Raw genomic sequence first — 27,066 nt, 5'->3', positions numbered from 1 at the left:
GGGAAATTCCAAGGGTTGGGGGAGCTCTGTGCCGAGAACAGGAAGAAGATCAAATACATATTTTTTATTATAGATCACAACATCCCACACATGATGTCTCATTCTTAGTTCCTTGGGAGAATGGGCTTGGCAGCAGTCATCATATGTTTATTTTTTTTGAAAGCCATAGTTCTTTAAATAAAAATTCTGTAGTATTCCATAGTCAGATTTAAAAGGGGTGGCAGCTGAACTGCTGGGTCCTGCTGTCCCTAGGAGCTGTGCTAAAGAGCAGTGCCCCGGGGCGTCTCTGGAAAACCACCTGACCAGTGCGTGTGGGGAACGAGCAGGGGAGAGGCTAGGAGGAAACCAGGTAGCACTAAAGACGGCTTCTCTCTTTGTAAACAGAGGGCAAAAGGCATTTCCTATAAAGTCAGAGACCAGGGTTCTAGGTAATAGTGGAGACATTCTCCTGCAAGGGTGAACACACCCTTGCTAGTGGGGCCCTCCATTTTATGCCCCTCCCCCCTCTCAGTTTCCACCCTGAGTGCCGCAATCAGAGGATGATGTCAAGATGGCTGGGCACCCACCCATTCTAGCGCCAACACAGATTTCACTGTAGATCTCTTAGTTTATTTGTTTCTTCAGATTACATGAACTGTCTCTTCTCCAGTTTGTGCCATGGAGATTTTAATAGGTACAATTAAGGCACTGAATGTTGTAACTGAGCATGGACTCTTGACAAAGAATTTTATCCCAGTTACCACCTACATGTGCTTGGGCAAAGAACTTAATCTCTCAACATCCATTTCCTCACTTGTAAAATGGGGATGATCATTTGGCCCTCAACAAATGATGTTAAGATAACGTATATGAAGCACTTAGCTCTGGGCCTAATCCATAGAATGTGTAGTCTGTTCTCCTGTAAACGCTCACCAACATCATCCCATGAAAACCCTGGGAGCTTCAGAAGCTCTCTATTATAAGCGTTATCATAAGTTCTTAGAACAATCAGATACATAGAAACGTAGGCACTCCCGTTAATTGACCTGTCCAAAATCTGAAAGCCAGAACAGATCGTTGGGATTTCCCACTGTCTGTAGGAAACTCTGGACATGGTTCAAGCCAAATGTGTTTCCAAAGGACATATAAAATATTAACCACATGTTTGCAGTATGGTCTTGGTCCAGAACTTTGGGTGTGAATTCAGCTGTCCAGGAACTAAGTTGAGTCCTCTTTAAATACAGCAGAGGAGACAGTGATTAAATATAAGATGTGGCCCTCGTCCCTTAGACTTCCGGGACCCAGAATTTGCAAAGGTGTTAACTTCTTTTTTTAATTAATTTTATTATGTTATGTTAGTCACCATACATTACATCATTAGTTTTTGATGTAGTGTTCCAGGATTCATTGTTTGCGTATAACACGCAGTGCTCCATGCAGCGCGTGCCCTCCTTAATACCCATCACCGGGCTAACCCCCCCGCCAGAACCCTCAGTTTGTTTCTCAGAGTCCACAGTCTCTCATGGTTCGTCCCCACCTCCGATTTTACCCCCTTCATTTTTCCCTTCCTACTTTTTTTTTTTTCAACATATAATGTATTATTTGTTTCAGGGGTACAGGTGTGTGACTTCTCAGTCTTACACAATTCACAGCGCTCACCATAGCACATACCCTCCCCAGTGTCCATCACCCAGCGCCCCATCCCTCCCACCCCCCACCACTCCAGCAACCCTCAGTTTGTTTCCTGAGATTAAGAGTCTCTTATGGTTTACATGTCTCCCTTTCTGGTTTCATCTGGTTTCATTTTTTCCTCCCTTCCCCTGTGATCCTCTGTCTTGTTTCTCAAATTACTCATATCAGTGAGATCATACGATACATGTCTTTCTCTGATTGATTTACTTCACTTAGCATAATACCCTCTACTTCCACGTCATTGCAAATGGCAAGATTTCATTTTTGATGGCTGCATAATATTCCATTGTGTATATATACCACCTCTTCTTTATCCATTCATCTGTTGATGGACATCTTGGCTCTTTCCATAGTTTGGCTATTGTGGACATTGCTGCTATAAACATTGGGGTGCACATACCCCTTCGGATCCCTACATTTGTATCTTTGGGGTAAATACCCAGTACTGCAATTGCTGGGTCATAGGGTAGCTCTATTTTCAACTTTTTGAGGAACCTCCGTACTGTTTTCCAGAGTGGCTGCACCAGCTTGCATTCCCAGAAGGTGTTAACTTTTATTTTTTATTATTTATTTATTTATTTATTTTTAAAGATTTTATTTATTTATTTGACAGAGAGAGAGAGAAACAAGTAGGCAGAGAGGCAGGCAGAGGGAGAGGGAGAAGCAGGCTATCCACTGAGCAGGGAGCCCGACGTGGGGCTCGATCCCAGGACTCTGGGATCATGACCTGAGCTGAAGGCAGCCGCTTAACGGACTGAGTCACCCAGGCGCCCCAGGTGTTAACTTTTAAATGGAATGAGAAGTAAGGTCATGAAACCATGGCAGTGTCTAGAAAAATATCCAGTAGGTGCCTCAGTTGTTCTTGATGTGTCAATCATACATAGTGTCTATTTAAACCTTGGCACATATTTATATATGAATATTTGGAAAATTTAAAATATTTACATATGAAAAGGGTGCCATGAGGGACTCTTAAGAGGATTCGTGTTTTCAGTGGAAGCCACAGACCTTTACGATGCAGATTACAAGGAATATGGAACTAACTTTGTAAATCACTTTGTCACTGGACCTGTGCCCAGGGCTCTTGAGATCTGTTGACCTTAGTGCGTGAAGGTCACTGATTTGGGGTCTACATCTACACATAATGTAGGTCAGCAGGGGCTCTTAGAGGAAGAGAACGGACACAGACTAGATTTCGTGGCATCTCATGATCGTTAGGAGAGAATTGGAATCTTATGTTTACTAATGTGCTTGGGAAGGTGCAGTGATACAAAGGAGTCCACGTGGTAGGTTTCATCTTTCCTGCCCTGCCATGCAAGCACCTCTTCTCTGAGTTCACACACCACCTCTGGATGAAACCAGCCAGCTCTCATGCTGCTGTCTTTGGTTTTGTAGTCCTCTGCAAAGACAGAGAGTGATCATAAAGAAAGTGTGGGTGGGCAGAGTCCACCCTGATGCAATTTTTCTCCCCCTGTGACAGATCTGAAGAAATTTGGGGGCAAACAGATCTGGTTGAACCCTCACTGTATGACCCTGGAGGAGTCACCTAACCTGTATTAAAGCCTTCAAAAGGAGGATAATACTTTATTTTGGGGAATATTGTGAGGATTTCATGAAATGAGCCCAGCACACAACTGACTTTGGCTACAAGGGGTAGGTAGGTATTATCAATTGTCAGTTATCTTGGAAAGAGAAACACAGTAAGTCTCTTGTTTGAGAGCAAAAATTCTTTTCTAAAACGTATGTGTGTATGATTTACAAAGCTGCGGTACTAGGACACCGTTCTGATTTCTGACCTTCCCCCTTTTAAAGTTGTATGGAAAACATTTCCTATGTTTCTATGGCTGTCATTTTTAATGACCATCCTCAAATCATAATTTATAAAACCATTAGCCTGTTGGACTCCCAGGTGGTTTCTGTTCCTGCTTTTTATAGCTAATCATGACCATCAAAAATTTTGTGTGAATCGTTATTTTACTTGTTTGTTTATATTGGAAGAGTTTCTAGAAATGAGATCATTGGGTCAAGTGTTATAAATATCTTTAATGTTCTTGGTGCGTAAAATGTTGCTGTATTGTTTTCATACATAAGGAATGTACCAGTTTCAATGCCAGCAGCAGTGTGTGTGTGTGTGTGTGTGTGTGTGTGTGTGTGTGTGTGTGTGTGTGTGTGTGTGAATTCATTTATCCAGCTGTATCCCAGACAGCACGAGATGTAGTAATTGAATATTGTTAACCTAATAGGCATAAAATGGTGTCTTGGTTTTCCTTTGTGTGCCTTTCTTTGAATATTAGTAAGAGTACTCCTTTCCCTGGGTGTTTATTATTCCAGTTACTTATACATCTGTCCCATCTGCTTCCCCTTCTATTCAAACAAGCAGTCCTATTGACTCTGAATGGGGGAATATCAGCTGTCTCTTTGCAGATTGCAAATTTTAAGGTTTATGTTTAATTCTGGAAAATTATGCCGATTCATATGTCTTTCTGTAGTGTAGTCTTTTAACTCTTTTTTGTGTGTGGGGCTTGAACTCATAACCCTGAGATTGATACCTGAGCTGAGATCAAGAGTTGGATGCTCAACCGACTGAGCTACCCAGGCGCCCCTGTGGTGTAGTCTTTAGTTAAATGCGTCCATTTATCAATAGGTTGGTAACTCTTCAAACATTAAAGTTAATTTAACTCGACAGATTTATTTTTTATTTCACCTTGAAGGTTTTGCTTTCAGGCAGCTATCAATTGTAAAGTCCCTATGTTTTATATTATTTAAGCATGAATATAATTTAAAAACCTAATCATAGAGGCAATAGTGATGGAGTACAAATAAGGACTTTGTCCTTACGAAGTGAGAATGAAGCGTGACTGTACAAACAATGCTTTTTTTCCTGGTAACTTTCAGTATTTATTATGAAAATACATTGTGGATTGAGGCTGAGTCTCTAAACGCTTGGGGAATTCTGGCTTTATTATCCTATGGGAACCAGTTCTAGTCTTTTGTTTACTTTTTTCCTTAGTTTTCCAGACGAAAGAATGGCAGCCCCGCCCGGTCTTAATTTTAAACACATTTTTTCTAGTTGCCACCACCCTGATTCAGGCCTGTATTCTTCCTTGCTTCAGTTATGTTCACACAGGGAGTGTTGTTTCTGAATGTGGCTGCAGAGGTAATAGGACCTGAACTGCTTGGTTTTACAGATGACAAAAGCATGACGGCGATGCTTGGTGACCAGCATGACCTCTGGCCGGTCTCCCTGTCTGGCTCTCACCTTCTGGGCCACCCACACTCCCTCCTCTATCAGATTAATCTTCCTGAAGCACCATGCAGATCATGTTCCTCTCCTTGCAGACACCTTTAAGTGGTTCCTTCCACTTCTTGGAAGAGAGCCTGGCCAAGCCTTCATAGACCCAGGCAGTGGACTCCAACCAGCCCTTCCCCAGCTTCTCTTCTGCACCCCTAAATCTTTCAGGTGGGTGGATGCCTCATGCTTGCCTGCTGCTCAGTCTTCACTCCATCTCTTCCTCGTTCCTGAAAATCTCTCCCCATCCACTCTGAGTGCTCACTCTCCTCTGTGACTCTTCGGTTCCCAGCTCAAAACACCGAGGAAATAATTGTTGATTTAAATGCACTCCTATGTGATACAAACTGGGGAGCATTTAAAGTTTCCCCATTCGTTGGTGTAGGATAGATCTGTCTGTAGATCACGAAGTTTGCTTTATTTTTCTTGTCGGTTTCTCCATTTCTTTTGCTTTAGGTTTTTCTTGTGACTGATGATGCTCTTAAGTTGGTATGTGGCAGGAGAAAGCAGTGGGTACTGGTAATAGGGGAGCAGGCTCAGGTGCTTCTGGGACAGAACTTGAATTCCAGTCTGAATCCACATGTGTGAAGTATACCACACAATCTGTGTAGCACAGACTTGGCTGTGTGGTCAGAGGGCTTGAATCCAATCTGACATTACCGAGCTGAACAACTTGGGGCTTCAGCCACCTCTCTTTTCTTTTTGGTAAAATGGCAACCATAGTGCCTGGCCACACATCGCAGAATGAGTCCATGACGATTGTGAGAGACAGGAAGTGTGAAAGATACTTAGTGATCTGTAAGGGGATGCCTCATCCTTGCTAGAGGATGTTGGTGAGCTCATGACAGTTGGGACAATATCACCGAGAAATCCTTTACGTTTCACCAGGAAAATGAGAAAACTGCCCTTCCCTGAGAAGTCAGAGTTCTGAGCTTTCCCTGCACCTTTTCAATGGTGGCCAGCAGAGTTGTGCAGTACGACATGGTTGACAGCTTCCTTTGTGGCACAGGGCTCCACGGTGGACTTTCAGAGGAGCACAGGATGAAGCTGTGGACCCAGAGGAGCCCTTTCTATCCTGAGGAAAGGTCTTGGCTCATTGTCCCCACAATGGCGACATCAGTGGTCCCTTAGTTTTATGGGAGTTATCCCAGGCTTCTAGGCTTTCTAGGTTTCAGTTTAAGAGGAAATAAAAACTGAAACCCTGTTTGTCCTGGGGACAGTAGAGTCATGTTTCGATAACTGTATAAAGTTTAAATTTAATCTAGATCTTAGATATGTCTTGTTACTATTGCTTCATGAGATTATCTAATTACAACTGTCATCAAGCTTGTCAGATTTTACTCTGCAGAGTATTGGGCAGATTCCAAGCGGGGTGTGACAGGTGTCTGGACTCGCTGGGATTACAGAGAAGATTTCTGCTGCCTCTGAGATTGGGCTCTTTTTCAGAATAACTTGGAAATAATCTTCCCACAGAATCCTTATTATTTGTGATTAATGATTTGTGTGTGAGTTCTCTGTCGTTACAAATTGCTCCAAAACGTAGCAGCGTAAAGCAACACATGTTTGTTAGTTCCCAGTTTTTATGGATGAAGAATCCAGCACCACTTGACGGTGTCCTCTGTTCTTGGGTCTTTCAGAAGGCTGCAATGAAAGCATCAGCCCAGGCTGGGGTCTCATCGGAAGGCTGGATTGAGGAAGGATGATCCACTTCCAAGTTCATGTAGTTGTTGGCAAAATTTATTTCCTTTCCCTTCACCTTAAAAAAAATTTTTTTTTGCAGTTGAATTGAGATATAATTGTCATATTGTATTAGCTTAAGGTGTACAACATAATGATTTGATATATGTATATATTGTAAAATGATCACCACTGTAAGCTTAGTTAACATTCATCACCTTCACATACTTACAGTTTTTTCCCTTGTGATAACTTTTAAGATCTACTCTCTGAGTAACTTTCAAATATACAGTGTGTATTGGTAGCTCTGGTCACCATGCTGTGCATACCCAAAATTGATTTCCTTGAGGGTTGTTGGTCTGAAGACCCCAGTTCCTTGTTGGCTATTGGCCGGACAGCCACTGAGTTTCTTGCCATTTGAGCCTCTCCATAGGACATCTGCTCCATTAAAGCCAGGAAGGGGAGAGAGCTGGCTGGCTGGAAGGAAGCCAGTCTCCTGTTACCTAATCACGGATAAAACACCCCGTTGCCTGTGTCATATTAGGTTGGTTAAAAGCAAAGTCTATGTCTAGCCCACTCGCATGGGGAAGGGGTTACACAAGAGCAGGAATAGCAGGTGGTAACATCATTGGAGGCGTTGTGGATGCTGCCTGCCAGACTTGTAGTTTATTATATTTAGCACAGAACATATAATATAAAAACACATAGTATAGGACACATAGAAACCTAATGCACACATTATTATATCATGTTATGTTACTTTGCATTATCTATAATAATAATAATAATAATAGGCAAAGGAAATGAGGAAAAACACATGTTAGAAATACCCTTTCCTGTTGAGGGCTTTAAGAGCCATAAAAACAGATGATGTAGAATGAACAAAAATGAATTTTGTGAATCATCCTTTCTAAGCTGGACACGAATCAAGTCCTACAACAAAGCTGTTATTGACTGGGGACTCTTGGCCTTCTCCAACCTCTTAGTGCCCTTTGGGTGTGCACACAGATCCTACCCTAGCCATGACAAAACTCAGCTTTTTGTCCCTGCTTTTCCTTCACTGAAATCTAGAAACCTTGCGATAGCAGCAAAAGTTTGTGCTTTCGTTATTACTGACTTCAGGCTTTTATCGCACAGGCAGAAAGATAATTCTTTTTGCCTGGGTTCCCTTTTTCTCTCTCCTTCAGTGCCTCGCCTACAAAGGAAGAGGGATATCATTCATTCATTCACTTCGCAGGTAGTTGGTAGCCAAGTATATAAAGGTGACAAATGATGGGTGTTAGGGTTCATGTTTGGAAACCATCCTTTACCCCTTTTGTCTGGGGGGGTGGTTTCTGACCAACAGGGCTTAACTGTGGAAGGCAGGATGGAAAATGAAGCACCGCTTTATTAAGAGCTGGAAAAGACCCAAATCCAGCTCTGGTACAAATGATGCCTCTTGGTGCCTACTCTTCCCCGCCCCCTCTACCCAGAACCCTTTTTTTAGGCTGGCCTGCAGAGAAGTCTGGAGTCTGCTAACCAGACAGCTGTCTGGTCAGGGACAGAACAGGGAGAGAGGAGGACTGTTTCTGGGAGGCAGAGCCCATCCGGGGGTGGTGCTCTCATGGAGATGGTAAGGTAGGAGACGACCCACACACTATTCTGAACTTTAAACTCAGGTAAGGGAGTAACAGGATCTCCCTTAGGCCTACAGGCTCTGAGCTGTATGGGTGTCAAGGCCCTTTCCTTGGGCAGGAGCAGGTGGAGGGGGGGAAGGGGCTGAGAAGTTGTCCACTTGGTGGGTATAGTCTGGGTATAGACACAGAAGTCTGTGTTTTGCAAATTCCTGTCTCTTAAGGACTCTGAAAAGAACCCAATGGAAACCAGCACATCGTACCTTATATCTACTCTCTGTGGGCTGTCACTAGGGGCCTTTACAACCATGAGGTATCTAAACAAATCCTCACAGTATTTGAAGGGTCACTAGCCCCCTACCCCTTTCTCTCTTGTTTTAACAGATGGGAGAAATAAGCTTCCAAAATGTTAAGTAACCTACCCAAGTTATAAATTTGTGAATAGTAGCGCTGGGATTTGAATCCAGGCCCATATTCTTTCAGATAAACCGTGCTGCTTCTCAGCTCAAGCAGGAGCTGGGTAAGAATATTTTCTGAAGATCATGTGACCAGAAAAGTCCTTGAATGCTAAGTCCTTGATGAATCAAGAAGAAATCTGACGCATCCTTTGCCTACTTGCTCTAACATCTGGTCACGTTGACTTTGGACGCCATGATGATGAGCTCCTGGGTTAATGAGGAAGTACCATCCTATAGCGGGGGTGGCTTTGTTAGCTGCATGCTCACCGTGCCTCACGTGCTGAGGGAGATGATCATGTGTTGTCCCCCAGGCGTGGCCAAGTGTGTGTCCTCTTCAGTTTCACAGCTTGCGGCAACTGAGACGCTACCATTCCCAACCAATAGGGCAACTGTATTGGTGACATTTTTCCCACCACCACACCTGGTCATTTATTCCATATTCCCAAAGCAGGCCTGATTGACCCAGGTCAGTCCTGGTTTTCTCTGGTTGTGGGCCTTTGATATTGACCGCATATTGCTGCCATCTCTAACTATTATCTTTTGTTTTAGTCCAGGGGTCAATAGAATTTTTCTGCAAAGAGCCAGATAGTAAATATTTTAGACTCTGAGGCCATATGGCGTCCATCGTAACCATTCAGCTCTGCTCTGATGTAAAAGCAGCCTAGATAGTACATAAAGGAATGAACAAGGATGGGTTCTAATAAAACTTGATTTACGAAAACAGGTGGTCAACTGAGCCTGGCCTGGAGGCTGTCACTTGCCAACTCCCGTGTGGACTATAAGCCCCCTGAGGACAGAGGCAGAAGTGCCTCCTCTGGGGTAGACCCTTGCCAGGTGCTGGGGTGATAGTGATGAACAAGAAAGATCAGGGCTCACCTTCGATGCCTTCAGTACCTTACCACAGGCTGGTTTAATTTTGCAAGTAAAATCTTAGGCACTAAGTTTTGGATAGCCTTGAATAGTGAGACTCCTAAAGAATCTTCAATGTGTACAACTTCTTATCATTGCTGTCAAGGTTTCTTCCTTCATCCACTGACTACTTGAAGTCTTTTACTGTGTGGTAGGTAGGAACTATGGGGAGATGGCAAAGATATCTTTGAGCATGCTCTATTGAAAGTTCATTTGTTTTTTCTCCAGATCTTTGTGTGGCAAGTAGACAGTAGGCACTGAGTATTCACAGATGGGACTCTGTTCTTGTACAGCTCGGGGTCTAGTGGGAGAGGCAGGTGACAGATAAGTAAAAGTGAAAATACATTTAAAAATTGTGGTAAGTACCAGGAAGAAAAGAGAGAGGTAAGTGTTGGGGAGGTTAGTGGTAGCAGGAAGAAGAGGGCAGATACCTGTTCAACACCATCCGTGGAAGTGGATATTGAAGTTGAGATCTAAAGAATGAGAAATAGTAGCCATGCAGAGAACTGGGAGAGGAGCATTTCAGGCTGTAGGAAGAGCATGTCCAAAGGGCCTGAGGCAGGAAAGGCTTCACTGGCTTAAGTGGAAAGCAAGGCCATGGGGCTGAGGATTAGTGAGCAAGAAGGAAGTAGTAGAAGTGTGCAGAACTCTCAGACTTGGGGGAAAGTGTGCATTTAGTTTAGAGTGGGAGGCCACAGTCTGCTTGGACTGCCATAGCAAAATACCACAGGCTGGGTGGCTTTAACCACAGACATTTATTTTCTCACATTTCCAAAAGCCGGAGGTCCAAGATTGAGGTGCCATCCGGGTTGGTTTCTGGTGAGGCCTCTCTTCTTGGCTTGTAGATGGCCGCCATCTTGGTGTGGCCTTTCCTCTGTGCACGCGTGGAAAGAGAGCTCTCTGATGTTTCTTTTCGTCTTATAAGGACACCAGACCTGTCAGAATAGGGTCCCGCCCTTACAAAATTACTTAGCCTTAATGACCTCCTGAAAGGCCCTATCTCCACACACAGTCACACTGGGGGTTGGGGCTTCAACCTGTGATTTTTTTTTTTTTTTTTTTTTTTAAGGTGGCACCACTCTGTCCAGAACACCTAGGAAGGGTCTAAGCGAGAGAGTGGCATGACTCTGGGGGCCGTGTGGAAGCTGATCGCGGGAAGTCCAGTTAATGTCCACCTGTAGCATTGCTGGAGAGACATGATGGTGGTCTGAAGTAGGGTAGCGGCCACAGGGTGGGAGACGAGGGGATGGATTGGAGGTGTGTGTTTCAGGAGGAATGATCGGCCTTGCTGTGTCTCGTGGCTCTCATGGCTGATTTACTCACCTGTACCCCTAAATACCCAGGGTGTCTCCAGGGGGTCTGTTTCCGGTGCCTGGTGTGGTCTGCACTGAGCAGGTGCTTAGTGAAGGTGGAGGAAGCGCACACATGGCCGCAATGTGCTACAGGGGTGGTGAGAGACAGGACAACGCTTCCAAATCCATAGTCCACATAGTGCTTGCCTCACAGGTGTCATGGTTTCGACCCAGAAAGCTGCTTATGTCACTCGGGCCTTCAAAGAAAGGATTTCTTCCTAATTTTTCTTTGGTAGTGCTAAGATGATGAACTAAATGATTCCCATATGCCTGCATTACACACACACACACACACACACACACACTCTCTCTCTCTCTCTCTCTCTCTCTCTCTCTCTCTGTCTCTCTCTCTCTGCAGAAAACTTCCGCTCAGCTCAGAGCTCCGCTTTCCAAGTGGCCCACACAGTCTGGCCCAGGCTGGATGTTCCTGTGCTGAGCTGGCTGGTTATGCAATGCCTTGCTTACTCTGGATCACATCCTCATGGTTGCCAAAGCCATTCCTCTCAGTCTGCTCCTCCCTCGGCCTTGAAGGACTGGATCCATTCTTAATGTGGGAAATGAGCATGGAGACACTTGGCAATAATCATGATGAGGAAATGATCTCTTACTGATCACTTAATGCTCCCGACGTGGACACCCAAAAATGGTTAAAGTGGCTCATTTTATGTTATGTACTGTAATGAAAAAATCTTTCTATGTGGTGCTTTCGGACTTGTTAATGTTGTATATGTCCCTATGACAGAGAGATTTAGGTCCTAACTCCTGCCACTTAGCAGCTGAGCCTCAGTGCCCTTATCTGTAAGATGAGAGAATATTATCTATCTCACAGGGTGGTCCTGCTTGACACATTGCATGTGCTCAGTAAATGGTAACCACTTTCATTACTTTTGTTCTGAAAGATTGCTGGTGCAAGTTTTGCCTTTAAGGGTTTGGGAATTTTAAAGAGAGTGCATTAAATTTAAATATCACTAAAGCATGGGTGGCAGTATATTACAAAACCACAAATAACGCCTATGAAACATATATAAAACCCGAAGAAATAGTTATTTACTAGCCCACAGAAAATTGGGAAAGCAGGAAAATGTTCTACTCTGCAATTAAAAGGTTTTAAAACAGGGGCGCCTGGGTGGCTCAGTCGTTAAGCGCCTGCCTTTGGCTCAGGTCATGATCCCAGGGTCCTGGGATCAAGCCCCCGCACTGGGCTCCCTGCTCAGCGGGAAGCCTGCTTCTCCCTCCCCCACTCCCCCTGCTTGTGTTCCCTCTCTCACTGTGTGTCTCTCTGTCAAATAAATAAATAAATAAATCTTTAAAAAAAAAAAAAAGGTTTTAAAATGGAATATGCATATGCTTAAGTGTAGTCATATACTAGTCTAGTATTTTACCTCCTGGTGAGGGGCAGGTACATTTTAGAAGAGATTTCAGGAGATGGAAAAGCCTAAAAGGGATAAATCCCCACACCGTTCCATTTGTTATTATAAATAACATTTTTCTTAATTACAGGGAAATCGTCAGTAACAATGACTTCACATTTGCATACTTACTGCTCTGTAAGGACTGTACTGAGTATTTACTGGAGGCTAAATACTGAATCGAGCACTCTGCATGCATCATTTCACTTAAATGATGCATGGCAATTGTTTACATTTTGGAAAATGAATAAATGACTGAATAACCGGGACTATTTTGTACATATGGACTGTTAACCCACCTTTTAACTCAACATGTTTGGACTTTTGCAATGTCATTAAAAACTCTTCTGATTGGCGCGCCTCAGTGGCGCAGTTGGTTAAGCTGGTTTCCGCTCAGGTCATGATCTCAGGGTTGTGTGATTGAGCCCTGTGTTCGCTTCTGCCATCAGCGCAGAGTATGCTTGAGATACTCTTTCCCTCTCCCTCTGCCCCTCCTGCTCGCATGCAATCTCTCTCTCTAATAAATAAATATTTTAAAAAAGTCTTCTGATCATGTTCTAAATTGTGCACTCGCCCATATTAGGAGGATATCACAATTTATCTACACAGTTACCAGTCATTGGATACCCAGGTTGCTTCTGGGATTTACTGTTTTAAATGATGCTGGAAAAACCCTCCTATAAATATTTACACATTTCCTACATGTTCCGCTATGGCTATACAAACTTAGATGTCTAAGATGCTAGGTTTGATGCAAAGCATGCAATCAGCCAAGTGGTTCCACTCAAGGCAACTAAGACTTGACTAAAACATATAAGAAACTGTAACATAAAAGTAGAAGATAGAAGGTCTCTCCTAGGAAAGCAATTGTTTTTGCTGCAATTTTTTTTTAAAGTAAGCTAGACACCCAACCTTGAACTCATGACCCCGAGATCAAGAGTTGCATGCTCTACTGATTCAACGCGCCAGATGCCCCTTTGCTGGAAAATTACTGTGCAAGTTATTCAAGGAGTTTTGGTTTTCTTCTTTAGAGTAGGAATGACAATAAAACCTTCAACAGGGTGGTGTGGGAAATTTCGAGGAGCCAATGCCTCTAAAGCATTTTGTGCAGGGCCTGGGGTGCAGTTACCACTAAGTAAATTTGAGCTGCTATTATTATTAATTTTTTTTAAAGATTTTATTTATTTATTCATGAGAGACAGAGAGGCAGAGGGAGAAGCAGGCTCCCAAGGAGCAGGGAGCCCGATGCAGGACCCAATCCCAGGAGTCTGGGATCATGACCTGAGCGGAAGGCAGACACTTAACCATCTGAGCCACCCAGGTGCCCTTGAGCTGCTATTATTAACAATGTCAAGTACAGGGCAGTGTGATGTTTTTGTAAATAATGCCAGGCTGTATGTCTGTCTTCATGCAACCCGTGGCCTTTGTGTAAATATTTTCCTACTGTAACTGAGGTTGTGCTCGTCCCTTCTGCAGTCACTTTAAACAGCGGTGTGCACACAAACCCAAAGTCGACAGACAGGGTGTGGGTGGGGGTAGTTGGGAAGGGAGGTGAGGGAGTGCTCCTAGGAAGTTCTTAGTAAAGTGTGAGGGCCTAAGCTTGTATTTAAAATGTATCACAGAGTAAAGTCTCAGAATATCAGCCTTAGCAGAAACCCGGTATCCTACAGCAGGGTTTCCCAAATGTTGCCAGCAACCCGCAGTGAGAGATGCAATTGCATTAAGATCCACAGTGCAAACAAATGTGTCTATGTGTTGGTTTTGTCAAGGGGTTTCAGCAAACAGTACTAAGTCTTGCGACACATGCTGTACTCTGATATTTTGTTCAGCTGTTTCATTTTATTGTAAGGTTGGTTATGGATTCACTTTATTTTGCTGGGTAGAGACCGCCAATTTGAAATACTACCTTAAAGTTTGTGTGTGCTCTAAGAAAAAGAGTTTGCAGCTACATTTTTGCTGTTGTTAATTCTCACCAAAACATTTAATCACTAATGAATGGTTTTCTTTTTTTTTTTTTTTAAGATTATTTATTTATTTATTTGACAGAGAGAGAGAGAGAGAGAGAGAGAGAGAGAGAGAGAGAGAGAGACAGGAGAGAGGGAACACAAACAGGGGGAGTGGGAGAGGAAGAAGCAGGCTTCCCGCTGAGCAGAGAGCCTGATGCGGGGCTCGATCCCAGGACCCTGGGATCATGACCTGAGCCGAAGGCAGACACTTAACGACTGAGCCACCCAGGCGCCCCTGAATGGTTTTGTTCTTAGTTGCACGATAATTTGAACTTGTGGGTCGCTCTTCAGACATCCTTGTTTGTGAGTGAGATAGTGTTCTGTTAAAAGGGCACCGTAACAGGATGAAGGCAGAATTCAGCCAAACACTGGGCACAGATCATAAGTCACGCTGGTTTTTCTTTCTTCTAAACCAGGTGGTTCCAGTTTGCCAGTAGCATGAATTCAGAAAGAGACTCAGAAACGACCTTTGAGGAGGATTCTCAGCCTAATGATGAAGTGGTTCCCTACAGTGATGATGAAACGGAAGATGAGCTTGACGACCAGGGGCCTGCGGTCGAACCAGAACAGAACCGGGTCAACAGAGAAGCTGAGGAAACCCGGGAGACCCTCCGAAAAGGTAACCTCCCTGGGACTGGACCTGTCCGTGTCAGCCCCCGCGGGGCAGCGGCGACAGGTGCAAAGGCCGGCCGGCCTGTGGTAGGTGGTCCAGGGGGTGTCTCCCCTCTCTGAGGATACAGCCGGGAGAACAGTCGCTGGGCTCGGACAAGCACACGGCGTCCTCAGCATGCAGGGCTCCTCGACCTACCTGACCAGGTCTGCCTGGGATATGGCAAGCGTTGGTTTGCGTTGACTTTTAGAAGGGAGTTGCATATGGAAGAATTCGCTTGTTCCTGCACCCAGGAAGCTTGGCACTACCATACCTTTTGCTCAGTCATTTGTGACCGTGAGATGGTGCGGGCTCTGTTGGCTGTCAGGGGCCTGTCATACATGCAGCAAATAGCAGAATCCGGGCAGCCCCGAGGCTCTCTGACCAGGGGCCAGGGCCGGACAGTAACTTAGGCTCTGTGTGCGGCGCGCTCTCTGTCACACCTACTCAACTCTCCCGGGAGTTCTTAAAAATAGCCCTAGACAGTCCGTCACTTAGCCCGACAGAGTGTAGCTTACTTTTATGATGAGGCTTTTTCCCCTGCAGCTTTTCTATTTCATTTTCCGCTGCTTCTCCCACCCTGGTAAGCGAATGTGATCTTTTCCTGTAGCCAATCCTTTCCTCCTTGGGCCCCAGATTTGCTCCAGATTTCAGATGGAAAATATTTCTTTCATGGTTCCTCGAATTCCAGCTAAATAGCTTCTGTTTCTCATTTACAGAAGTTTCCGCTAAGTTAAGGTTTCTGACTCTGGGCATGTTGTCTCCACAGCCTCAGAATAACCTCTGATTCTATCTGGCTTCCCCAAAGTCTCCATCACTAACCCATCTGTCCTCCAAGTCCCCCCCCCCCCACCGAAGCCCGCTTCCCTTGTGTTGCTCCCAGCTCCCCTCATCTTTCCTGCTGGGTTCTGCTCCCTGGTCCATGTGGGGTTTTCAAACTTTTCACCTGTAGGAAGAGCAACAGGGCATGAAATGCCTGCTCTGGCCAGAGGCCGCCTTTCTCCCCGCCGCCATGTGGGGAGGTTCTCCATGGGAGAGAGCACGTGTCCAAATGGGCCTCCACCCACAACGGGCTCTGAAACCCGGCAGGCCACGGACCCATTATAGACTGTTTGCCGTCCTTGGTTTTCCATAGCAAACAATTAGAATGGTCAGAACTTACTGTGGATTTCTGGCTGCAATTCCAAGCTGTTGAGAGGTAAGCTTAAGTGCTTTCTGCCTCGAAGCAGAAGGTACTAAAATCATGTAAACTTGGGCTAAATAAAAATGGAAACACTGCTAATCTAGACGGGAATGTGGCCTCTGTCATAACAGGTCCAGGCTGGACGGTGTTCGAAGGGGGATCAAGCCAAAGTAGCCTGACGAGTTAGCAAAGGAGTTCTAGCTGACTGCCCCAGTCCTGAATACCACGTTTCTTCCTCATTCCTTCCCCCACTGAACCTCTCCGTTTCCTAGCACAGTCTCCGATTTGCTATCATATGTGGCTATCTGATGAGTTGGCAGAGAACTGGCTCAGTGAGGTTCAGGGTGAACTTTGCTGTTGGTGCTTGGTGCCACGCTATCAGATGTGTGATCCAGGACGCAACAAAGGACCAGGGTTGGGTGCATGCAGAAATGTCAGGGAAGCGCGTGGTGGGTGGAAACTCTCACCTCTGGTTTTTTTCCAACTCCGCCTTCATGTCCTGGTGCTCAGGGCCATTTCCTGATCATTCCATTTGCAGGTCATCTTCCTTATAGATTTCTACTGTTGGAATACAGGCCTCAGGGGAGCGCAGACTTGATCTTGGCTCTTCATAGTCTTTTCCAATGGTGGCTTATATTTTTAGGGGAACCTGGTGGTTCGTTCGTTCGTTCTTTCTTTCTTTCTTTCTTTTTAAAGATTCTTTATTTGAGAGCGAGAGCATGAGGAGGGGGAGGGATAGAGGCAGAGGGAGAAGGAGAAGCAGACTCCCCACTGAGCAGGGAGCCTGACACGGGGCTCGATCCCAGGACCCCGGGATCATGACCTGAGCCTACGGCAGACGCTGAACCGACTGAGCCACCCAGACACCACCACCCCACCTTTTTTTTCCTTCAAGATTTTATTTTTAAGTAATCTCTACACCTACACCCAGTGTGAGGCTCAAACACACAACCCCAAGATCAAGAGTCGCATGCTCTACCAACTGAGCCAGACAGGTGCCCCTGGTGGTTCTCATGTCTTAAAATTCCTGTCAAATGACCTTGCTTGTGACTTTTAGAAATACCCTTATCCTAACACCTCTATCTGCCCTTCCAAACACACAGAGGACGTTCAGTAAGTGCTAGAACCTCTCTCCCTACATTCGCATTTCTGCCCTGCACGCCCCACAACAGATTGGCTTCCTCTCCTCCCCCGTCCCCCCCTTTTTCCTCCTCTCCCCCCCTCCTCCCTTCTTAATTTTTTTTTTCATATTCTCACTTGGTCATTTTCCCAATTAAGGTCGTGTCATTCTGACTTTTTTCAATTTAACCATTCCTCTGTCATGACATTTTATATGAAGGACCGTTTTCTTCAAAGAGATCAGTTCTGGGGCGCCTGGGTGGCTCAGTCGGTTAAGCGTCTGCCTTCGGCTCAGGTCGTGATCCCGGGGTCCTGGGATGGAGCCCCGCATCGGGCTCCCTGCTCAGCAGAGAGCCTGCTTCTCCCTCTCCCTCTGCCTGCTCCCCTGCTTGTGCTCTCTCTGTGTCTGTCTCTGTCAAATAAATAAAAAATAAGATCTTAAAAAAAAAAAAGAAATCAGTTCTTTAGAAACCAGAGCACGAGTCACTCTGTGAAGTCCTGTGGGGCTGAGGAACGCCAGAGGCCAGTGCCCATCCCAGCAGAGCAGTGCCTAAAAGTGCACGAACCACATTCAGTCCTTTAACAGTATCGTCTGAGTGCAGAAAGTTGTTTTTTTCATTTATTTTTTTAAAAAAAGATTTTTACTCATTTATTTGAGTGAGAGCATGAGTGGGGTGAGGGGCAGAGGGAGAAGCAGCTTCCCTCTGAGCTGGGAGCCTGATGCAGGGCTCGATCCCGGGACCCTGGGACCATGACCTGAGCTGAAGGCAGACGCTTAACTGACTGAGCCAGCCAGGCGCCCCAGAAAGTTGGTTTCTTAAAGATGCCCTAGCCCGACTGAGTTCAGCAAGTGTTTTGAGAGACCCATTCTGAGTGCATTTCCGTTGAAGGACCTTGGTTATGTGCTGTGAGCCTCCAGAACAAGGGTAAATATGCTGTTAGAATGTGCCACAGAGGAGGGGGAAACCCACAGGTTTTACTGGAGTAATTTTACCCTCAGTTGACTTTGAGCAAGGACGGGCAGAAACAAATGGGAATGTCTCCCACGCTATGGAATGGACCCTCGTTCCCTGAGACACGGAACAGCATTTCCCAGGGTACGATCTGGGAAACATGACGTTTGCCAGATGCTCTAGGACACAAAGAGATTCGTGGCTCCTGAGACCAGAAACTCAGAATTCTTGAACCTCTTCTTGGAGTTTAAGTTTGTCCATTAGCTTAAAAGGATCCAAGAAGTTGAGGCATTAAAGAAGCCAGTTTAATTTTATTCAGCCACAGATTCCTAAAATTCCTTGACTCTAGAATGCTGTGGGGTTTTTAAATTTTTTTTTTTTTCCCATCCCACCATCTTGGTGTCCCCTAGGTCAACTCCTTGGGTAATTCTGGGCCAGTCAGGAACCAGCTTCCAGATGAAGTCCTTGGGAATGCATAAGGGCTCGGGAGGGGCTCCTGGATTAATGCACATTGGCTCTTCCAAGCGTGGGGGTGAAGGTGAAAGCTGTCTCGGACTGTCTCCTGCCTCCTTGGCCGCACTGCCTCATTGATCACCTCTCCCATCTGCCCGCTCTGCTGGCTTACGCGTGTACTCGCAGCTTCCCTGTCCTGCGGCACGTTCTTGCCGGAATCCTGCCTTCTGCCTTGGGCTGGTGGCCTGTCTCCTGTTCTCATGGCCAAGCTTCTGGAAACCCTTTTCTCTAGCACCACATCCTCCCATTCCCCTGGGTTCTTTCCCTCCACGGGCTACCCCACCAAGAACCCCAGTGCCAAGGCCAGCGAGCTTTTTTGTCAGCCATCATATTCCAACTTTTGTGATATCCAACCTTTTTCACCTTTGTGACAGCCTCTCCTTTGGGAGTGCTGAGCTCCTTGGAAGGTGGTAACATCCTCTTCCCGTTTCTCCTTCCTTCGGAAGAATGTTCACATCCCCCTTCATACTCCATTCTCTCTCTACAGGCCTTCCTTTGGCAAGCTGACTCCCTTTAACCTGCTCACCTGCCGTACCTCTGCATCACTCTGAGAGGCAAGGTGCGTGGTGGGGAAGAGGGAGGACGCTGGGTGCAGACTGTGGGCTTAAGCCCTGGCTTCACCACTTTCCAGCTGTGTGACCTTGAGGAAAGGACTGCCCCTCTCTGTGCCTCAGTGTGCCCATCTGTGAAATGGGCACAATATCAGTACGTACTTCATTGGGTAGTTGTACAGATTAAATCAGAAAATCAATGTAGGGGCGCCTCAGTGGCTTAGTCGTTAAGCGTCTGCCTTCAGCTCAGGTCATGATCCCAGGGTCCCGGGATCGAGCCCCGCGTCGGGCTCCCTGATCTGCGGGAAGCCTGCTTCTTCCTCTCCCACTCCCGCTGCTTGTGTTCCCTCTCTCGCTGTGTCTCTTTGTGTCAAATAAATAAGTAAAATCTTAAAAAAAAAAAAAAAGAATCAATGTAAAGGATTTAGGATGGTTTCAGGCACACAGTAAATGCTCAGTAAATGGCAGCTGTTATCCCCACCCCCCCCCCCCCCGGCCAGTTCCTCCCTTAATGTCTTTCATATCAAACTGAAAGTGTCTACCCTTCCCCATCATCTCCTCTCTTCTTTCCATCATCAGACCTTCTTCTTGACCCCTCTACTTCCTTTTGGGGTACTCAAATTCTCCCAGACCCCTTCCCCCAGGCTGCAGCTGTGCACTCATTCTTTTAAATAGTTCCTTCTGTCCCCAAATCCAAGTATGGTGAATGGTTGCAGAGGTGGATGGGATAAAGGCCAGTTCGTTTTCCTGGCAATGAGTTTGCCCACATATTGAGGAAAGTTGGGGTGATTTAGGGTCACCCCCGCCTCTGCCATCCTATAAGCCTTTCCCATGAACACAGCCTTCCCCAGCCTTTTTGTTTGCAGACTTGTGGTCACTCATGCCACTCCCATCCTCCTGCTTTCCTAGGCCCCAGTGGTTTCTCAGGTGAAGACTTCCACCTGGTGTCAGGTAGTTCAGCATACCCCCAGGAGGTCAAGGCATAAGTCTCTCCAAACAGAGAGCAGATTTGTGGAAAAGTTCACCCACGCCCACGTGAAACCGCAGGGACAAAGCGAAAGCTTGCAGAAAGAGCCCCACTTATGCAGTGACTTGGTCTTGTAATGAGTTGACCTGTGTTTCCACTCCGAGGGCTGGGACAGAGGAGCCTGGCCTGCTTCCTTGTGTAAAAGGCATGCTTGAGCTGCCAAGTGAGAGATGGGGAGCAGCTCACTAGGAGAGGGGAATGGGAGGCAGGAGGGTCCTCTCGGGGCACCAGGCTCTGTGCCTGGTGGGGGGGGGGGGGTTGTAGAGGCTCAGTGGGCATCTGTGGTTGAATGCATCAGAGAGCTTCAACACAGGTGTAAATAGGGAATCAGGTGTGCTCCTCAGTGGCCTTCCCTGGTCAAGGAAGGCTTCCTGGAGGCGAGGACACCTGAGCTGAGTCCTCGGTACGTGTGAGAGGGAAGTCAACCCCAGTGGTGTCAGGAGCGGGGTGTTCTAAGCGGAGGCAGCAGGAAGGGAGGCTCCGAGGAGCTGGGCATTCAGGGAACCCGGACCGGAGTCATTTTTGGAGCCTAGATGATGAGCTGGGTCAACAGCCATGCCCAAGTTTGGACCTTCTCCTGAAGGCCCCAGGGAGCCATGACAGCGTTTTAGGATGAAAATAACATGGCTAGATGTGCAGTGGCCTCCTCCCAGCATGGCTGCTCCTGTAGCCATGCTTGCTCCTCCCAATCCAATCGTCATTGGGGTGGGGGTGGGGGAATGATTTCACCGCGCTTGGGATCGGACTCCAGCTCCTTCCCTTGGCTGCTCGGGCCCATGTGATCTGGCCCTGTTGCCCTCTCCCAGCTGCCTGCCTTACTCACTCACCCCGTCCTACCCTCAGTTCCTGATTCATGCATACCTCCCCAGCCAGAGACTTTCCAGCCACTCTTCCCAAAGCAGCCCCTTCCCTGTGCCTGGCTCCTTCTCACCCTTCAGCTCTCATTGGAATTGTCACTTCCATAGAGAAGTCTTCTGTGAGCCCCAGCCCTAGCCTGGAGCAGACCCGCAGTTGTAGGAGCCCCTTGCACTTTCCTTCATACCCCCGAGGGCACTTCAGATTATGTCCTTGAATGACTGTGTGACTCTATCCCACTAGACTGTTGTCTTCATGAGAATTTGGGGCCATGTTTATCCCATGCAAAGCCCAGAAAAGGCACTCAATGAATATGTCGGGGACATGGATTTATTTAGAAATCCCATGTTGGCCACAGCAGGGAGAGGAAAGTAGACAATAATCCAAGTAAAAACTGGTAAGGACCTAAACCAAGATGGCCGGGATGGAGAAAAGCGTGACAGATCATGATCAGTGTTAGGGATTTGACATTCACAAATCCCATTAGATCCGAGGGTCAAGAGAAAAGGAGGCCTGAGGAATACCTGCTGGCTTAGGCGCCCCAGTGGCTAGTCTAGTTGTCTGTTGCTCTATGAAAAACCACTCCAAACCTATTGGCACAAAGTCATCATCACGGTGCTCACAGATTCTGTGAGTCTGGCGTTCAGACAGGACGTGGCGGGAGTGATTTGCTTCTGCTCTAGGACGTCTGGGCCCTCAGCTGTGTGAAGACCTGAACAACCGAGGTGATTTGAATGACTGGGGCCTGGAATCATCTGGAAGCTTCTTCTCTCATGTCTGGCACCTGATCTGGGTAATGCAAAGGCTCAACTGGGTCTGTAGATGGAAGCATCTCTGCTTAGTTTGGGCTTCTGCCAGCATGGCACTGGGCTGCAATGGGAGTCCTATGAGGGGGGCCACATCTGAAGAACTAGCATCCCAAAAGATCAAGATCAAAGCAGAAGCTGGTTGCAGAATTCAGACAGCATCACTGGTGCTGAGCATCTCTTGGTTACGAGAGAGTCACTGAGGCTAGGTCTGATTCAGGGGAAGGGAAATTAGATGCCCTTTGTTGAGGAGGAGTAAGAAGGTCACATTGCAGGTTGGGAGATACTCTTGCAGCCACCTTTGGAGAGTGCTTTCTGCCTCCGTGGATAACGGAGCCGTTTGTAGGGATGAGTAATGCAGGGGCAAGGAGAGAGGGTTGACCTTTTGTAGGTCGAGGAGAGAGGGTTGTTGTTTTGATCCTCACTAGTCGGGGACATCGGTGGGACTTCCACTTGTGTTGCTGGCCACTTGGCAGTTAAAAAGATATAACGAAGTGGTCAGAAATGATGTAGAAGGAAGCAGCCTTGTTACTGGGAAATGATAGCATTTCACATTCTTAACCATGAGGTGATGGACAGCACTGAGCTTCAGCTCCCAGACGCCCATCCCAGGGAGGGCAGGACTTCTGGGTTTTGCTGCGTCACGTAAGTGGCAGGTTCTTAGGGAGAGGGTGACTGCAGGTGGTGGCTTTAGGGAAGGAGTCTCTCCGGTGAGTCCTCGGCCCTCATCCCTTCCACAAGCACACACGCCCCCTCCCACACAGCACAGCCACCCGCCAGCACCTGGGCTCTGGGCCGCACCCCTGCCCGGCTTGCATACCTGCTTGTGCTTGAGGTTAGCCAAGACACATGACGACTGCCTCTCAGAACTCATTCTGCTCCTACAGCTTTGAAATTGGAGCCGATTCACACAGAGGCTCCAACATCATTTATCTTTGTTTTGTTTTTTGTTTTTTGTTTAAAACCAAATAATATAGTGAACAACATCATGTGGGGAAGCTAAGCCACTCACAGAACAGATTCTAGGCGCCTCTGAAGCGTGTGCCCATGAGCTGCTGGTTCTTTCACATCCAGACCTTTCTTCTTGCCCGGGGTGGAAGGCTCTCTGTACTTGAAAATATAAAACTGCATTTCTTTCTTTCTTTTCTAAAGGTGAGCTCTAGGCCCAACGTGGGACTTGAACTCATGACCCTGAGATCCAGTAGTCACATGCTCTACCGACCGAGCCAGCCAGGTGCCCCCAAACTGTATTTCTTTAAAACTCTCCTCCAGGGGCGCCTGGGTGGCTTAGTTGTTGGGCATCTGCCTTCAGCTCAGGTCATGCTCCCAGGGTCCTGGGATTGAGCCCCGCGTCGGGCTCCTTGCTCCTCGGAGAGCTTGTTTCTCCCGCCCCCACTCCCCCTGCTGTGTTCCCTCTCTTGCTCTGTCTCTCTCTGTCAAATAAATAAAAAAAAAACCTTTAAAAAAAATAAAAATAAAACTCTCCTCCAACTCAGAATTTGATGGTTCAAAATTCTGTTCAGGGGTGAAATGATCAGTGGTTGGCATTATTTAAGATGGAATGTTCAGTCGAGGAAGTTGCTCCCGCTCAGCACGATTTCAGATTGGGTGTGGTGTCAACGAAACAAGGTCAGGTGTATACCTGTTGAAAGTGGTACCCTCCCAGAAGAATCTGGAGATAAGGATGTGGACCTCTAGAGCATCTTTGAATTCATTCTTATCTGGGATCAAAACACAGATTGGCTCATTGAGATACGTAAATCATAGGAAATCCATGAAACATGCCGAAGAGCTATATTTTCCACTCAAGTGGATGCATTTTGACTTTTCAACGCATACCCCATGTGGAAATTCCGCTCTGGCTACTCATTTTTTGTCTTGAAGAAGCTGTAGGCTGCCTTCTACCACTTTAGCTTTATGAATACCACAGTAACTGTCGGCTTATAAAATGAAGGGTGTGTGGGGTGTTCTTGGCTGAGTAATTTGTAATGGGGGAGGGGATGATGAGACTGTTCTATCTTGTTTTGTAGAACTTGCTTTTGAGTAATGTCATTTATGACCGAACCTCGAGCAAGAAGCTCTTGCTCATGGAGACCTATGCAGTGGTTGTTTTTCTGAGGGCCAGTCTGAAACCTGCGTCTCTTAAGTAGGTTTTTGATGATAGAAGTCACCTTAGGAAGACACTTGGCACTAACCGGGGGTTCTCAGTCCTGCCGGCACAACAGAATCTTGCGTGGGGATTTTAAACTCCCTAGATGCCTGGGCTCAGTCCCTGGCGATGCTGAGAGGGTAGGTCTAGAGTGAGGCAAGGGGAGGATCCATATTTTAAAGATTTTTTGTTTATTTATTTGACAGAGAGACACAGCGAGAGAGGGAACACAAACAGGGGGAGTGGGAGAGGGAGAAGCAGACTCCCCATTGAGGAGGAAGCCCGATGCGGGGCTCGATCCCAGGACCCGACGTGGGTGGGGCTCGATCCCAGGACCCGACGTGGGTGGGGCTCCATCGCAGGACCCCGGGACCATGACCTGAGCTGAAGGAAGCTGCTTAATGACTGAGCCACCCAGGCGCCCCAAGGATCCGTATTTTAAAATGAATCCCAGGGCACCTGGGTGGCTCAGTTGGTGTCTTCAGTTCCCCCAATGAGACTTGCACCTCTGTGTCTTCTAGCTCATCTGTGGCACCTCTGTCTATCCAGTCACCCCAGCTGGCGTCCTGGGGTCACCTTTTTCTCGTTCTGACTTCATTTTGATTTCTCATTCTTCCTTGCCCACACTCAGACCATTGTCCTACAGTTCTCGAATCTGGCTTCTCTCCATTTCCAGTCCCTTAGTTCTGGCTCAGGCTCACATCCACTCTCCCTTCAGTGACTGCAGTGGTCTCCTGCCTCTAGACTTGTTCCCTTCAAATACATCCTGCTCACTGTTGTGAGCGTGACCAGGGCAAATCACAATCTGACCAGGCCACTGCCGTCCTGAATCCCTGTGGCTTGGCTGGACATCAGAACCCGTAACCCCGTAGACGTCCATCTTTTCCTATATTGTTCACTCTTGATTTATTCCCACCCGCCATCCCACTGCCTTTAGAAACATATTTTTTAAAATAGCAAATACAATGGTGTAATGACCATAAGAAAATCAAGCAACTTACATATTGGCTTTATATGTAAACCTGTAGAGGGAAGGAATTGAATTGTAAGCATATTGTTTTAAAAGGTAGTATGTGCATATAGATCTAATTATAGGAGGGAACAGTGAAGATGAAGTCTCCTAACTTGTCTCCTCTGTCCTTCGGCCGTGTGGTTTCCTTCCCCGGAAAGAAACTGATGTTGTCAGTTTCTCAAATGTCCTTCCGGAGATATATACACACTTGTACATGCAAAGAACACTTACCCGTGTCCCTGTATACCTACAGATACGTAAACACACCTGTCCCAGTACGTGTATATGCGTGCATCCCTATTGTGTATTAATTCTGTGTGTTCCATAGCTGAAAGCACAGTATGGTAGACACCCCTGCTTTTGTCTCTTAGTGTAATTTGGAGATCTTCTCTGTGAGTACATGGAAAGCTGCCTTATTCTTTTTTTTTTTTTTTAAGATTTTCTTTATTGAGAGAGACAGAGAGCATGAGCAGGGGAAGGGCAGAGGGAGAGGGACAAGCAGACTTCCCGCTGAGCAGGGAGCCTGATACAGGGTTCGATCCCAGGAGCCCAACTGAGATGACCTGAGCTGAAATCAGATGCTTAAATCGACAGAGCCACCCAGGCACCCCAGCTGCCTTATTCCTTTTTGCAGACTGCATAGACTTGTCATGTAGCTGTTTAACTAGCTGCATGTGGTGGCATTTGGGTTGTTTCTGATCTTCCCGATAAACAGGGCTCCATCAAATTGCACCAAGACGTGTCATTTCTCCTGTGTATGAATATATATGTGGGGGGTAAATTCTTACACATGGGATTGCTCCATCAGCCAGTGCACATGGGTGTGTTAAAATCTGATAGATGTGGTCCGGTTGCTGTTCAGAGACCACTTAAGGTGGCCTGACCCTCCACTTTCTTTTCAATCCAGTGTGTCATCAGATTCTTTCCTCTTTGCCAATATTTTGCCATTGTAGGCTAAAAATTGGTACCTCCCAGAAGAACTGCACTTCTTTTTTTTATGAGTTTGAGTATCTTTTCACATATTTAAGAACCATTTGAATTTCCCTTTATATGAAATGTCTATTCATGTCCTTTACCCATTTCTCTCTTCTGTGGTTTGTTGGGTTTTTCTTTTTGATGTTAAACTTTAGATCTTTTTACTCTTGCTTTGCTGTAGTTCATACCAACCCGTGTAGCTGTCTGGTTGTTGGCATGTCTATAAGCAAGAATTCAGAATCAGCAGTAAGGATGAGGGGTCTGGGGAACTTACTTTCTATATGTCAGCGGTCAAAAGTTTGGGTGACTTTGGGAGCACTCTGAACATCACGTAGCCATGTCTAGATGTACTGAATACACATTTACCAAATTTGGGGACAACTCTGAGCCATAGCTGGCTGATATCACATGCATATCTGGACACACGCATTGATAGTTTTACAAATGTTGTTAGTTGCTGTCTTCATAGCTTTTTACCAAAGGGCCATACGTGCATTTTTTGCTGGTAAATTTATTATTTCTTCTCTTTTCTTAGTATTTTCATTCTAGAAAATGGGACAAGCTTTCTTCTTTTTCTGTAAATTAGTCTTATGGTCCAAATGTCTAGTAAAGTTATCTGTTTCCAAGTGAGCAATTAGTAAATGTTTCATCAAGAAGACAAATATTTCCAAGTGCTATTTTGCTGCCCTTCCTAAAGGCATGTGCTTTACTGCAGCATTTCTCAAACCATATTAGGAGGTGTTCTGTGATTTTTTTTAAAAATTTTATTTATTTATTTTTAAAGATTTTATTTATTTATTTGACAGAGAGAGAGCACAAGTAGGCAGAACAGCAGGGAGAGGGAGAGGAAGAAGCATGCTCTCCGCTGAGCAGGGAGCCTGACGTGGGGC

The 27,066-nt window shown here is 46.2% G+C and overlaps 1 protein-coding gene across 1 annotated transcript in view; it reads left to right on the top strand.

Moving 5' to 3' along the window:
* Positions 1-27,066, top strand: part of ATP8B1 (ATPase phospholipid transporting 8B1) — a 120,209-nt gene that overhangs the window by 42,754 nt on the left and 50,389 nt on the right. Inside the window, exon 2 of the mRNA XM_027576119.1 lies at positions 14,801-15,003. Coding sequence (XP_027431920.1) covers positions 14,801-15,003 — 203 coding nt within the window. The remainder of the gene's footprint in view (positions 1-14,800; positions 15,004-27,066) is intronic.

Source organism: Zalophus californianus, chromosome 14, assembly GCF_009762305.2.
Source record: "Zalophus californianus isolate mZalCal1 chromosome 14, mZalCal1.pri.v2, whole genome shotgun sequence".
NCBI lineage: Eukaryota > Metazoa > Chordata > Mammalia > Carnivora > Otariidae > Zalophus > Zalophus californianus.
Note: the sequence above shows the minus strand (reverse complement) of the source record. Positions and strands in the feature narration are given on the sequence as shown.